Genomic DNA, 16409 nt, shown 5'->3' on the forward strand with positions numbered 1-16409 from the left:
TATATATATAATCGCCACAATGGGTATGGCTTAATTGTAGAGATGGTGCAGGTGGAATGGTCCCATCTTTTTATAGCAATCTCTGGTCCTTTGCCATCCCATTAACTTCAGTGTGACGTTAGAAGTTAGGTGTGACTTTCACAATCTAAACCAGATGAAGGTAAGGAGTGTCAGTTAGTGGAACCAAAGCTGGCCATACACTATGCGAAATTCACCAATTCGCACAGTGGGTGCTGCTGTCTGCACCCTTTCGTCTGGCATCCTTGGATCAGCTGAATGAAGTATCCCGTTGGAAGATCTTCGAATGAACAGAGCAGGCAGCCAATCAGCTGCCACCTCTGTTCGGGTATTCTGACAGTCTGCAGCTGCCGTCAGAGTACAATGAAGACACCGGGAGATTCCTTGATCAACTCTTGTAAACGTTGATGGAGGAATTAGTTACTTGTTCAGCCCGCAAATTGAATTTAGAAAATATCACAGTGTATGGCCAGTTTAAACCTGCTTATTCTCGTTTGCACTTCTCAGGCGCAAAAAAAAAAAAAAAAACACACCACAATACTACATTTCCAGTGTTGATTTGAAATGTTATTTAAGAATAAAAAAAAAAAATACATCTCACCAAAATAATTCAAACAAGACCACCATGATGCAGATTCTTCATAATTTTCAGTTCATTTAGAAATCATTGTAATCTATAAAATGCTAAATTTTAAAGAGTCACCTGTAACAAATGACATCGCTGACATGGTTTCTCTAAATTCAGACAGAAGACTATGGAAGCTGGGTAATCTACTGTAATACTGCAGCTTTCTATTTACACGAAGCATGAGTGTAAACAAAAAGGCATTTCTACTGCCAGGACAAAAAAAAAAATATCCTGTTGAGGTTAAGACGTTAAAAAAAAAAGAAGAAGATTTTAGTCTTTCCCCATTTGCTCAACTTCAAGTAAAGTTTTATTTGCATCTAAAGTATATCTAAACCCAAGAACAAAAATATGCAGCTTAACAGTCTTCAAGAATAGCAACTGCATTAGATTTATTTTTTCCTTTATGTTCACCTGGTGATCCTGCCAGCAATACACATCTGATCCAAGGGCGACAATGCTCACTCACTGTAACGGAATCTGTGAAGTAGCAGCGTGGTAACCCAGGAAGTGTGTTCGGACTTAAGATCACCCCCACCCTCTATCTATAACATAGGAGGTAGGTATTCTGTAGTAAACCAAAGTGAAAAGAGCAGGGCTGATACCACTGCTTGAGATTTTAGTGCAGCCGAAGCAGAGAACACAGAATGCTACACGCTCACTGGATTTCGGGCCTGATCAACATGTATATTTTTACATTTATCAAACCCATAAATATATACAGTTAAAAGCCTTTTAACAGATCAAAAGGGAATAAATAAGCGAAGTTCATTGTTAGGGTTTACATATACTTTAATGTACTTGATATCTATAGTAGGCAAAGTGAAAATATAAATTGCTTTGGAAATAAACAGGCTCAGAGGCTGAACACATTCATTTGACTAATGGTCATAATGTCATATCAGTAATAAACTGATACTTTCTGCAAATAAATGTTTATTTTTTTTCTTTTTTAAAACAATAAAATTTACATCCAAATATGCTGCTTGTTGCAGTTTGGCACTAAACAGTAAGATGGCTTTCCCTTCCAGATCTACTGCAGCCAAAATGTTTTACTTCATTTTGGATAGAACAGTGAAGAGGTTAAGCCTCTTTTTATTGACCTCAGTGTTTGTCAGGTCATGAAATAATGGGTAATTCTCTCCAATGGGGACACAGACAAAAACACTATTTTTGGAACAGTGGACAACTTTAACTTCTAACAATGTGTTTATTGCTGTTAGTGCCTTTTTGTTCCGATGACGACCGCTCCCCTATTTCCTGTACAGACATCATACGGACAGGAAATGAGGGAGAGCAAAAAAATGTGGCTGCAGTTAGGATTTTAGTATTATAGAAATCCTGTACTGAAAGAAATATGCTGACCTCCTGCTAAGAATATTAGCCGCCTGGCTATCATTGACCAGAAAAAGCAATCAGATAGTGAGGTCGGGGGAAAATTCAAACTCCTGATCTGAAGGCTTATTCTACACCAGTGAATAAAAGTATTGAAGCCTATGGTTCAGCATAACATCCAGGCAACATCAAAAGGGGAGGTTAACAATTTCAGCTTGCATATTTTCTTTGTACAAATTTGTTTAAAAACCCTGTAATTCACAACATTTTAGTGCTGTTAATTCTCTTTGGTTCTTATAGGGGCTGCTATCAGAAAAGAGGTCCCAGGTTAGATACTAAGCCTTGATTGAAAAAGGATATTTGGGGTGCCACCAGTCGAGGAGATGGACGCTGTGGACAGGATCCAGAACAATTTGTACTCCTTGTTCTCCACGAGGCCTCTTGCGATTCAACACTGGACAGTCATGGAAGACCAGTCGCACACGATGATGCCTCATGTCAGTACTAACGTTTATTGTGAGCTAAAACAAGATAAAAAAAATTAGCTTCCTAAATCAACAGAGAAAACCAAACCATATTTCACGATGATGGTATGTTAATGTGTGCTGCTGAGTTGCTACATGTATAAAAGCATACACAAACTAACTTTTAAGATTGTTCCGATAGGCAAAGCCTTGGTGCTTCTTGATAGCGCTGAAGTTTGCCTGCCCCTTCCTCTCTCTGCCGTGCACTCCTATTGGTCAGTGAGGCTGCCCATTATAGTTAGGGGGCCAATAAGCCCTGGCATTTGTCTGGGATAGAAAGGATTGGGAGTATTTGCAGGTACAAATTCATACCTGGGGCAGTTTGGCCCCCTTTCCTTAGTGACGTACAAACATTAAAGTAGACCTCCAGCTAAAACTTTTTATGAGGTTCTAAACTCCCTACTCTAAATAAATATATTTTTGTTACGGTCTCTGCCCTCGAGAAAGATATCCTATCACTTCCTGTTTCTGTGACACCTTGTCAGTGGAAAAGGAAAATATGGTAAAAACAACGAAATAGGCAGAAAAAAAAAAAGAGGAAAAAACCTGACAGAGGCGGACCACTCAAATACTATAGTATTTCAGGAAGTGCATAGCGTTATCAATTTTTTTACTAGGGATGCATAGATACTAGTATCAGTGCCGAGACCGAGTATTTGTACTCGCCCAAATGCTCCAATGCCTACCCCCGATACTGGAACTTAAGGTCAGAGGCAGATGTCCCACTGACCGGCAGTGCAGCGAGAGAGAATGGAGCCGACTTCCCGGCCAATCAGGAAGCCAGGAGATGGGTTATGATCCACCTCCCAGCTTCCCGATTGGCTAGGAAGCTGGCTTCACTTACGGCTATGCAGCCTGGCTTCCTGATTGGCTAGGAAGCCAGCTTCACTTGTTCCTAGGCAGCCTGGCTTCATGACCAATCAGGAAGCCGGGTGACACGTCATGACTCAGAATGAGAAGCCGTTGTTCTTTCGATAGAAAAACGGCTTCCTGATAATCTGGGCTTACAGATGCCAGTATCAGTATCGGCAAGCAATGAAATAAAAAAAAAATATCGGTACTAGTACTGAAAAACCGGTATCGGTGCATCCCTAGTTTTTACACATAAAGTAGTTTTGTGTAAACAATCCTATCAATATATGGCAATGTTTTGTCTTGTCTTGTTTCTGCAAATAAGTTGTAATTATGTACAAGGGAGCAGCCAAACTGAATTGTGTATATGTATAAAGGCTCTACTTCATACTTTACAGTGATAAACAGAGGTTGCTATTTACTGTTCCTTTGCAGAACACAGGTTTACCAAGTTGACCAACAGTGACTGACACTTTTAAAGTGCACCCACTACACAATCATTCATATGCTTACAATTTAAAAAGGGCATAAATCATAACAGCAAACACACTCCTTTAATCAATGTAAATTCTCTATATAACCCCTTCCACCACCTACTAAAAAAAGCCTCAAAACATCTCCGGCCTCTCTAACGTTTGTAATGTGAGAATTCATCTTTAAAGATTCACAAAAAAAAAAGAAGAAGTAGGACTCTATAGTTGGATTTCAGTTAGTTTCTAACAGCTTAGAACAGGGTCCTCAAAACTTCTACACAAAAATGTCAGCTCCCTGTTCTTCAGATTTTAGAGGGCCAGACTGACCAGTGGAATAAAAACCCCTGGAGCCAGTCGTGGTCACACATACTCGCCCCAAGCTAGGGAGAGACGAAATATCCAAGGGTTGGCAGCCAATAGGAGTAAAAATTGACCTACTGGCCGTGGTCAGCAGGAAGACAAATAGTGCCCAATTGTTGAAAGAAGGAAACAGTGTCCCACCATTGGTGTCAGAGGGATAATTCATGGCAGATGGTTGGTGTCAGAGCGAGTAGTAATAACCCCATTATTGGTGTTAGTAGGAGGAATTGTGCCCCATTATTTGTGTCAGAAAGAGAAAAAATGCCTCATTGTTTGTGGAAGATATAGTGCCCAAGGGGCTGATTAAAAGCCGACAAGGGGGTGCATCTGGCCCACTGGCTTAGCTACAGAGGTAAATTTTTTATTTTTTTTTACCTCTTGTTAATATGTAAATACTTTATTGTGCATAATCTGGGGGAGGGAAGAAAGGAAAGAAAAGAAAAAGAAAGAGCCAAAAACCAAGCTCATTCTGCTACGTGTTAAAAATAGAGAACAAATTAAAAAATAATAATACGCAGGGTAGATAGCAAGGGATCCATTAATAAGAGGCGAGTATTATATACTAATATAATTAGGTTACCAGAATTCAGTCAATGTATTCTGTCAGTTTAATTTACTAAGAATGGCTTACTTATGGAAGAACTACATACTGTACATAAAGCATTATCAAGACAGATTTTTTGCTCTGTAGTGTCAAAATCCCCCAAATTTCTGATAGCAGGGACCCTAATCATTACGAGTGTGTAATATCCCTGGCGTAACGCAAGTCTGAAAGGCTATGCAAGTACAGGTGAAACTCAAATAATTAGAATATCGTGCAAAGTTCATTTATTTCACTAATGCAACTTAAAAGGTGAAACTAATATATGAGATAGACTCATTACATGCAAAGCAAGATAATTCAAGCCGTGATTTGTCATAATTGTGATGATTATGGCTTACAGCTCATGAAAACCACAAGAACCCCAAATCCACAACCTCAGAAAATGAGAATATTACATGCAATCAATAAAACAAGGATTGTACATAGAACAATATCGGACCTCTGAAAAGTACAAGCATGCATATGTACTCAGTACTTGGTTTGGGCCCCTTTTGCAGCACTTACTGCAATTACTTTTGCACGATATTCTAATTATTCGAGTTTCACCTGTAAAACCACCAATATAAAATAAATGCAATACATGACTAGTGAATACACAATTTGTACAACTCTCCTCTGCTACCCTTGACTGGTCGCGCATATTTTATGCCGGGTAAATGGGACAGGAAGGTTAATGATTGGCATGTGGATAAGCCTACCTGCCCCCATCACGTGCTTAGGGGCACGGTGTTGGCACCTCTGGAGACCCTTTTAGATCCTAATAGTTTGACATTTATGGATTATTGGATTATTAGTTACAGCATTTTCTTGCACCGCTCCCGAGACCATTACGATCTATAAGGGATCCGAGTCCTATTGAAACTATGTTTCTTTCAAGTAGTAGGCCTGCCAGGTGCATTTCCCGCTTTTACAAAATTTTGTTGGAATTTGGGAGACCAGAGTTTGCCGATATCTTGACTAGATGGGAGAGGGACTTGGGCAGCCAGCTGACTTGTGGAACAAAAAATTAAGGAATTGGCTTTAACACATACCTCCTCGATGGCACGTACCATGGAAGAGATGAATTAAAAATTACTTAGCCGTTGGTACCTCTCTCTGTCTAGAATGCATGAGATGTATGGTGATTTTTCCTCCTTGTGCTGGAGGGGATGTGGACAAAGGGGAACCATGGCACATATATGGTGGACTTGCCCCATTATCCAGGGATATTGGGGTCAGGTGAGGACTTAAGTTGAAAAAAATTATGGTTTCTCATATTGAAGATGATCCATGGGGTATGTTATTTCATTGCACTATAGATTCTAGAGCGAAATATAGATGTTCATTGACCCCTCAACTACTTAATGCTGCAAAAGCTCTTGGAAGCAGGTTTCTATACCCCCCGTTACATCAGTGGTTTGAAAAAATTAACAACATCTGTAATATGGAAGAAATGGTTCCAACATCTATAGGACAAAACAAAAGATTGTATAAAATATGGGCAGGGTGGTTTGAATTTAAGAAAAATGCAGATTATGGTTTGGTGATGTCATTGGCACATTAATAATGGTCATAATATGATGAGGTATATAAATTAAGAGGGTTTTTTTTTTTTAGTTGTTGTTTGTCCTTGTCTATGTAGGGAGTAGTTAGGGAAATATATATATATATATATATATACACACACATACATAACACACACAACACACACACGTATGTGTGGACAGTTAAGCTAAACTAGATGGGATTTAAGGAATGTTTTCAAGGAAGTATCAGAATGTTTAGTAGAAGAATACAAATAAGTTATGTAATAATGTAATTATATTTAAATGTATTTATCAAGCGGAAATGTCTATGTTTGATATGCTGTCCAGATGGAAGTCTGTTTTGTATTAATATGTAAAAACTTTACAAATAACGAATATTTAAAAAATAATACACAATTTGCAAGGAGACAAGACTTCCAGTGAAATGGAGAAGAAAAAAAAAAAGGATGTCCGATATCCAGAAAGTAAGAGAATACTTACATAAGTCAGTGTCATGCCCATGACCACAGGGATGAAGATAAAGTTTAGTGTAGTAATTTGAAGTAGGCAACACTCTTGATCTGGGTTATAATGGACTTCTTTGTACTCTGCGGGAGGCTGCAGTCCATTAACACAATGATTCTTCTGTTTCAGAGGCTAGATAACAGAGCAGAAAAACTTTATATGCACCCGCCATACAGCTTAATAGCTGATTTTGTCAGCAGAGGTCATAAGTATTTTGTAAATTGCCATTGCGAACCTTTTGAGAATGTTAGATGCCTTTCAACTTTTTTCAGGATTCTAACATGCCACACACACACCTCCTGTTTCTGAAATTCCTTAATATGCAACTTCACTTTTATTATTAAAATAAAAAAACAGACCATCCCCCTTCTGGTGATCTATGTACACTGCGATAAGGGTTTTTTTTTCGGGATTCCTATCTTTTTCTTTTCTTAAGAAATTCCTGTTTTACCATGTCATTCCAGATTGATTCCAGAACGGAAGGTTCTGTACTCATAATCACCTGAGCAAATCCAAGTGTTCTGAGGAACTCTGCAGTGTCTGTATCCTTTTAGTAGACAGGACTTAGGGAACATCTAATTAAAAATGAAATTACTAGTGCAGGGGATGCCTAAAATGTTGCGATACAAACCTGCTGGTCGGACATACTTTGCCTAATTGTGAACAACTCTCGTGATGGACCGCTATCCCTGTCAATACTAAGGGTCACTATTTTCACTCACTCAGCTTTATTCACTTGGGATTCCTAAATGTAAAGTCAAGTACTAGAGCTATGAGGTGGCCTCTACCATGTAGCTGATCTCTATCACCCCCCCCTCTTTCTTTTTTTTGCATATCATACTGTCTGTACAACTTCCACACATCTTATTATTGGCATGTATAAGACAACTGTATTAAAAAAAAAAAAGAAAAAAAAAAAAGTCAAAGACCACTTTCCAGAATATGAGATTATAATGTTTATTTTCACAAATGAGATGAAAATAAAAAATTGGCCTGGCAGTGAAAGGGTTACACCTACGCTACGTGCAGATACTGTACTATATTTTAAGTGCCCAGTGTTACCACATATGGAAGGCTGAAAACCACATAAGTGGAGTGGCACCAGGAGCCCTAATTATGTGTGAAGATTGATCAATTCTGCAGAAGGGTAACATCCTGGCTCTGTAGGAAGCGAGTCATTCAGTGCTATGCACAAGGCTCTTAAGAAATTGTTGAGGAAACTGTGCAGCAAATATTAGGCATTATTTCTAAAGTCCAATTTTGTTAACCACTTGCTGTCCGGGGCATTTTCTTACGATTTGCACACGCATGACAAAATATAATTTTTTGGCTAGAAAACAGCTTCAAACCCCCAAACAATGATATATTTTCTGAAAGCAGAGGCCCTGTAGAAAAAAAAAAAATGCTACTTGCAATTTTTTATGTTGCACGGTTTTTGCGCAAATGTTTATCAAACCGGTATTTTTAGGAAAAAATAAACTAAATTGAACTTTAGTGCACAGAAACAGAATATAATACCCAATTCTTTGGTTAAATATAAGAGACGGGATTACGTAGGGTAAAAAGATACCAAACAGGTCAAGCCTGAAAATTGCATTTGCCCGTGAAAAGTCAATACCCCAAATTTCCCATAGGGGACACCTAAAACGCTTTTACCGCTAATCAGTTTAGTGCCAACAGTGATTGATGGCCCTAGAATTATTGCTCTAACACCGACATTCGCGGCCATATGCAACATGTGTAGTGCAATTGTCGTTGTCGCACTGACGTGTGTATGTGCGTGGGACTTACATTTTCTTTTTTTTTGCATTTTTTTATTTTTCTTATATGTTACTTTGTTTTTTTACACTAACCCTATTGCTATCACAGAGGGCTAACAAGCACCCTATCCAATAGCAGATAGGGTGTGACAGGTCCTCTTTATGGAGACATTAGGGGGAGGGCGTCGCACAGCACAAACGATCCGGCGGCTGTACAGACGCCGGATCGCTTGTACATTAACAGCAATCGTCTGCTGTTAAAAACTATACCATGTTTCTTGTTTTAACCACTTCTGCGGGCCGCCTTCTATTTTTGATACGTTTGCATGCGGAACGGAAGGCTGCGATGTGAAATGGAGCTACAAAAAATACCATTGAAATACATTGGACGCAGTTTTGCTCCGGTCTGTAACTGCTCTGCTCCTGGAACGCGCTTGGTGTGAACAAGGCCTTACTGCCGCTTCAAATGCACATTGTAAGAAGCTCACAGTGTGCAGTGAAATCAGCGAAAGCAAAAAGTCTGTCTTTAGACTGCATAGAAATTAACAATTTTCACAATACAACATTTTTAAAAGAAAGCCTTGTGCAAGTTTGAAAAACAAAAACACAAAAGTGACATGCATTACTTTAATATAATAGAACCAAAAAAAGAAAAGGTATAGCTAAATCAGTAGGTCCATAGGGAAAATTAAAGATCCCTCCCTGGTCATAATAGGTATGTGTGCTCAGCTATTGGCCATATTCAATAGGCACAAAACCTATGTATCAGCTTTAGATGCCATAGTCATCTAGGACTTTAAAGTGAACTGGTTATGAGAGCAGTATGGGGCTACCATTGCAGGCCTCCTGAGAATACTAGATGCCTAGCTGTATCTGACCTCAGTATATTGCAGGTCACCGACCTGGAACATGCATGCGGTAAAAGTGTCAGAACCACATCTCTCTACACTTGTTCCAGGCCAGCGATTTAGATAGCACTGAAGTCAAATCAGCAGAATGACAGCTAGGCAAAATCAAAGGAGAGTAATCCTTAGTTAGTAACGGCAGCCTCCAATAACCTGTCATGATGGGATCCCTTTAACAAGGTACACTATGTGGATGTTAAACACCAGCTTAGATCAGGACTTTTCCTTTTATACACAAGAAAAAAAAAGAACCCTACTATCCTATTGTAATATACTTCTAATGAATTGCATGTATTATAGGTTCCCATTATCCTCCAACTATTAAGCAAAGTAGTTCTGCTTTGTTGCTACATAAAATACCATAATAAGTTATACCATACCGGCTTCTTAAATTTGAAGTAAAACTCCCACAATGTATCGGGCCTGCTGCCAGTTACTTTTTTGCACCAGAACAGTAAACACTGTAGAAAAAAAAAAGTAAATATGTCTTAGCACAAAAAACACTACTACCACAAATAAATCATCTAGCTTATTAGTAAGAGAACAGTAAAGAATAAATGAAAGCATAAGGCAATATAAAAACATTTCCATACAATTAGTACAACTAAGCTATTCCATACAACTTTCTTAAAAAAAAAAACTTTTTATTTATTTAGGCCTCTTTTCAGTCAAGTATCCGCCTATTGATCACCAGTGCTTGTTATATCACCTCTATGCAGCACTACATGACATCTAGGCTGGCAGCGACAGCAGTGCCGGAAGACAAAGTAGCTATGGTAATGGATACGGCGATATGATGCTGCCATTTAAATGACTGAGAAGGCAGAGATGGACAATGCTTGTATGTTAATGGACACGGCAACATGATTACGCTGCAATTTACATGAATGGAAAGGCAGAGAGAGATCTAACAATGACTGTATGCTAATAGGACGTGGCGACGTGATGACATTGTCAATTAGATGAATGGGAGATCCGAAGCATCAGGATTGTGGCAATGTTGATCGAACACAGGTAATGAGGCAACAACAGGAGGACTGGAAGGAACAACAGGTAAATACTTGACAGCAAAGGGGACAATGCACCTGTTGCCAGATTTAGTGCTGGTTCACACCTGGGAGTTTTTCAGCGCTGATCGAAGCGCTGAAAAACGCTCAAACAGTGAAATCCCATACTTTCCCATGAGGATGGTTCCCACCTGGGCGTATTTCAGCCTGTGGAAACGCGCTGAAAAATGCCCTATGCCCAAACAAGTACAGGAGCTTCTTTGGAGCGTTTTTCCGCGCATATCCATTGGTATTCCCCGAGTGTGACTCGGGGTTAACAAAGCGATAACCCCGAGCCACACTCGGGAATACAGCGTAGGACTTACCTTGTCCGCTGTCTCCTCCGGCCGCTGTCGACTTCTGGGTTCCGTCCCTTGCGAGCGGCCGCGTCGCAGGGGGGCGAAACCGGCGTGAAGTTTGAAAAGTTAAATAAAAAACAGAAAAAAACTTAAATCATACCGCCAGGGACGTATAAAAACGCGCGTTTCACTGAACGAAAAGACGTGCTAAAAAACGCGCCTATGGTACGGCCAGGTGTGAACCCAGCCTTAAGCACCATAAAGCAGGATTATACTCACCCTTACTCCAGCAAAGTATGTAAGCTTCCTTCGGCAGCAAGGAAATCTTTGTCAGCTCTTTTTCCAGGTTCAGGATCTTCAGTCATCTTGGAGAGTGCACAGGGATAATGTAACTCCTGTGCAGATGCAGTTTATTCCTCCCAGCACATGCTGGGATTGTACACTGTGCATGTGATTGTCAAGAAATTGACAGTTAAGAAACCTTTACTGCAGAGTAAGTCTCTGTCCGTTTGCAAATTTTCAATTTCTGTCAAAAGTTGCACATTGAAGTTTTTACATAATATTAAATGCATTAAAAGCTTCAAAACAAACCCTTGGTAACATCTGTTGCTGCAGGTACTGTGGAAACATTCATGCTCAAAGTTTGCAACAGAGGCACTGAAAAAGAACCTCCTCTTCCCTTGTTTTCTCTGCCAGCTGGTTCCTGGCAGCCTACTAATATAAACAAACAGCAGATGACGCAAGCTGCTAGAAATAACCTCAGACTCTGTTTTGATCTTTGAGGATGAATTACTCCACAGTAACTGCAGCTACAGATGTCATTACTTTTTTTTAAAAGCTCTTTTACTGCTTGTTAAAAGTGATATACAGTAATATACATCACTTAAATATACATAACCACAGGTGCACTTCAAGGGAAAATATTTTCTCTTATACAATTGCACCATACAGGTGATCTGTTATCCAGAGGCACAAACTCTCGATAACAGATTACATGTACAAATCGATTAGGGTAGGTAGATTGTAGTTTACCTGTAGAACAGGAAAGGCTGGGATAATAAACCAGTAAGGGTGATTTACTGGATTAATAAATTAAATGTGCTCAAACCAAAAAGCATTAAATTAAGATGATACTAACAAGCCCCACACAGTGTGACACTGCATGCTAAGTGTAGTATATGCAATTAAGATGGATGTTCGTTCAGTGTGTCATTCGTATTGAATCTGAACAGTCATGTCATCAGACAGTGGCAGACTGACATCCGTATTACTAGGAATCAAAGCGTATGGAGAAAACAGGTAGTCTATTCTTCTCTGATAAGGCAGACATTAACAGAAATTACCCATCACTCGCAATTACTGGCTAATAGGAAAAAACACCTCAGAATTCTCAGGACCTTGCTCTGTTTTTCAAGTGAAAAAGGTGAAGTTACACTGATGTCTAAACTCCACAGGGTGACTTCAGGAGGTTGATCAACAAACCCGTTATGTAACCCTGTGGCCAAGCACGCAACTTCCTCCTTCATTTTAAGTCCATACAATGCTAGCTGCCCATGTTAACACTAGGGAGTTCTCACAATTTCAATATATTTCACAAGCTGCTAAAATGCAAAAAGTTAAAAGGGAAAGTCCATTAGGGCCTAGTGGGAATTATGAAGCATTAGAACAGAGGGATATGCAGTGCAGAAGACATTCACCTTAGTGCCTCCCTTATTCACCACCAGAATATCTTGGCTACATCAACTTTTAAGACCGGTGATCTTTGCACAGCCTGAAATATAGTGGTTGATCATTTTACTAAACAGCCCTATCAATAAAAAAAGAGGGCTGAAATAAACCCAGTCTGCATGTGAGCAAATATAATGACCGTGGCTTGTCACAGAGAACAGAGGACCTCTAGTGGACAACACTACTGCACATTAAACATTCCTCCTGCAATCAACACCAGAGTTTTTCAACCTTTTTTTCAGTCATGGTACCCTGTAAAAGTATGAAAAATCTCGAGGTACCCTAGTCTAAAACATACAATTTGTTAAAAAAAGAAGGAGGCGTTGTCCCTCCAAAATCCATACCAGACCCTTTTTTCGAGATAGGGGGACCGGTATGGTTTTTAAGGGGGGACTCCACGCAAAAAGGGGGGTCTCGTTTTCACAACAGAACTCCCCCTTTCACATAAGATCCCCCTCCACTTCAGGAACCCTTGTCACTTCACCAGCTGCCTTAACATCAGAGGCCAACCATCAGGGGCTACAGCTGTGGCAGCATGGCAGAGAATGGGAGGTGGAGCAGGCCTGGATGGAGGCAAACGTCTGTCCTTTTCTTAATGAATCCCACCCTCCAAGGTTAAGCATCGTTCATTGTCATGGTGCTGGGACCTGGCCTGGCCGAACCATGGAAAGGCATAACGCTGTGAGAAAATTTAAAGGCACCCCTGAGGAAGCCAGAAATGCTGATCTGGACTATATGTATTTTTATGAACATTTTTACAAAGACAGCCAATTGATTTGGTAGCATCAGCTTCAATCAATGCCAAGAGAGGATACATATATATTGAGATGTTCCTCACCTTCACTGGTAATATGTACAGTATTTAATTATGGAATACGTGCATAATTAGTCATGCGACACTACATTTAAAAAAAAAACAAAAAAAAAACACTTACATTTGAATTCAGTAAAGTGCTGGGGGTTGACTCAGGTAATGCCGGATTTTTAGCAACTCTTGAACTAAACGGCTCATACATGTGATACAAGGAACGGATAACACATGCACGTAAAGATCTCAGCCTGTACATACACTCTGGAAGAAGACGAACGGGAAGGTAGGTGCTCGTTCTGTAATATCTGGAAAAAATATGTGGAATTGTGGAAATAAAGCTAAACTAAGTTTACATCTATTACCTCATAATCTTAAAGTATAATTCCAATTTTGCAGTCAAATTTGAGAAAACCCCACCACGTTTCCCATGTGTTTCCATTCACACAGCATACCTAAACATTTGAAGATATGTACTGTATTTTTTTTATCTTCTCAAAGTCCTGCTCCACAGAGATCACTAAAAATTGCACACAGAAGATTGCAATCTGTAAGAGGAAACTGGTGCCGAGGCTTTTGTCAGCCCGTTCAATGCTTGCACCAGGGGTGAGCAATTTATTGCCTGACGCCCCAGACATGCAGTTCCAGCCGCCACATAAGCTCTGCTCCCCCTTGCAGGGAGCCTGCTGCTGTCTGTATTCCACAACAGAGGTCTGTCTGGGTGCTGGCTGCAGCAGTCCATGTCCCCTCCAATCCCCGCTGTTAGTGCGGATGCAGGCAGGGAGAACAGCGAGGATCGGAGGGGACACAAGACTTCTGCATCTGGCGACCAGAAAGGATGACAAATCGCTGTCAGCTGCTGTGACTCTGCATCCTCCCTCTTCTGATTAACTGCCGGTTGTAGAAAACTGGCGACAAGTCTCCCATCCAGCGGCAGGGAGCAATAGCCAATAGCAAGCTGGCTATTGCACCTGCCCACTGCCGGCTGTCAAGCAGAAGAGGAGGACCTGAATGAGAAACTCTTCTGCTGACTGACAGCAGGTGGGTGCAATAGCAAGCCTGCTATAGGCTAGTGCAGTTTGAAATAGCCAATAGCAGGCATTGAGCTATCTCAGTAGCAGCAGGCAGCTGTCTTTCCCCAGCTAAAGCTACTGAAGTGGAAAGGTGATAGGTACTAGGGGTCTAATACAATAAAAATAAGTTTAGAAAAATAAAAGTTAAATAAAATATAGTTCAAAATTCCCCTCCCAAAAAAAGGCCCCTGCGAACGTGCACTTACTAACAAACACCTTGGGTACAAAAATGACGATTGCGATACATGTCAGGTATCGCCGCTTTGCACCAATTAAAACTGTCATTGAAAGTAAAGCTTTGTTTAACACACACAAAAAAAACCTGGCTTCTTACTTTTTAGCTGGTTCTTAGATTCAAAGCAAATTTGTCAAGTCCTGCCCTATAGAAAGACTAGGGACAGACTAAGGTTGGCCATACACTGATCTATTTTGTTTGTTCAATCTGCGGGCTGAAATGAAAAAAAATAGACCCGATTCCTCCATCAACACTAACAGCATGTTGTTCAAGGAATCAACATTGTATTCCCCTGTCAGAAAACCCGACCGGAAAGGGCAGCTCATTGGCTGCCAGCTCTGATCGATCGAAGATTTTCCAACCGGTTCCTTTGATCAGCTGATCGAGGGATACCGACAGCGGCACACACTGTGCGAATTTTGGTGGGTTCCTCAAAAACTCACTGGAATTCGAACAGCACATGTGCCCCTTGAGCTTCTCGTCACTAACATACAATGCTTCTAGATCCTTACCCAGACACTGTTCAAATCTGGTTTACAGTGGATAATGAGATCAACCAGCACAGCACGGACAAGATTAATTATGGTAACATCCCCAGTCCCCAGGTAATATGCAAGCAGATTTTTTTAAATTTATGTTATGTGAATGAAAAATATGTAACAAATATTAAATAAGTGTTATCCCAATTTAGCTGCAAACAGTGGAAATACACTATGGGGTGTATTTATAAACAATTTGCAGAGCCATTCACCCTACAAAGTTACATGTATATTTGTTCTGTGCAAATGGAGGCAAAAACAAATTCTATTAGCCAATTTTTTTTCCAGCTCGAATGTAATATCATAAAAATACCATACTATGGACACTAGATGGAGTTGAGGAGCACAGAAAATAAGTAGATATTTCCTATGCTCCTCAGCTGTATTTAGTGGCCATAATGCGGTATTTTTCCATTACATTTATTCTGGGGGAAAAAATGCTAACATTCATTTTGCACAAGGCAAGGTCTCATTTCATAACAAAAAAAACCACCAAACAATAAAATCAGATATCCATTACTATTTACCACAAAATGAAGGCCTAATTTGTCCTGAACGTAAGGTATAATTTACCTGGATTTAGGTCAATGATATGTACAGTTTCACTAACACATGTCATAGTTGTAAAACTGGATTCAAGCTTTCATCTTTTTTTTTTTCATCATAAAGGGTTAAAGGACAGCTGGTTTGCAGTGAAAACCGATAGTTCGGACGGACAGTGATGACTCATAGTGATTTAGCATTTTTCTATTGTTTAACAGCATGGTATAACCTCAAATTTCTCTTAAAGAAAGCCACACCATGAAAAAAAAAAAAAGTGAAATAAACATAATGTATCTTAACTTTTGCCAATCATACAAATGAAATAAGACTGTGTGCTTGTGCTGTAATGATTTGTCCTCCAAAAGGTGTTATTTCATTAATAGGCGGGAATAGATAGCACGAGACACACACACTGGCTTCTTATAACTGGGGGTAGCAGCCAAGAGATCGCCCTGCAAACATCCCTGGGTATGAGGTAGCTCGGTAGAATCATAATTCGAAATGCCAGCACTCTTTGATTCCATTTATTAGCTAAATAACAGAATTAAAAAAAAACAACTACTCCACGCTTACGTTTCGACCACTGCAAGCTTTAATCAGAACTCTGACTCTACCTTGCACCTTCCCCTGTGGTTGAATCGGCTTTTGCGCC

At 40.0% G+C, this 16409-nt stretch overlaps 1 protein-coding gene across 3 annotated transcripts in view; it reads right to left on the reverse strand.

Moving 5' to 3' along the window:
- Window positions 1-2297: 2297 nt before the first annotated feature.
- Window positions 2298-16409, reverse strand: part of LOC108787684 (transmembrane protein 183-like) — a 22718-nt gene continuing 8606 nt past the window's right edge. For 2 of the 3 annotated variants that reach the window (XM_018557295.1, XM_018557293.1), the window contains 4 exons: window positions 13495-13675; window positions 9867-9947; window positions 6798-6953; window positions 2298-2499 (listed from right to left, as the gene is read on the reverse strand). In XM_018557295.1, coding sequence (XP_018412797.1) covers window positions 2314-2499; window positions 6798-6953; window positions 9867-9947; window positions 13495-13675 — 604 coding nt within the window. In that variant the 3' untranslated portion in view covers window positions 2298-2313. The remainder of the gene's footprint in view (window positions 2500-6797; window positions 6954-9866; window positions 9948-13494; window positions 13676-16409) is intronic. The other variant, XM_018557294.1, reaches the window with a different exon arrangement.

This window comes from Nanorana parkeri, unplaced genomic scaffold, assembly GCF_000935625.1.
Source record: "Nanorana parkeri isolate BGI_ZX_2015 unplaced genomic scaffold, ASM93562v1 scaffold278, whole genome shotgun sequence".
NCBI classification, from domain to species: domain Eukaryota; kingdom Metazoa; phylum Chordata; class Amphibia; order Anura; family Dicroglossidae; genus Nanorana; species Nanorana parkeri.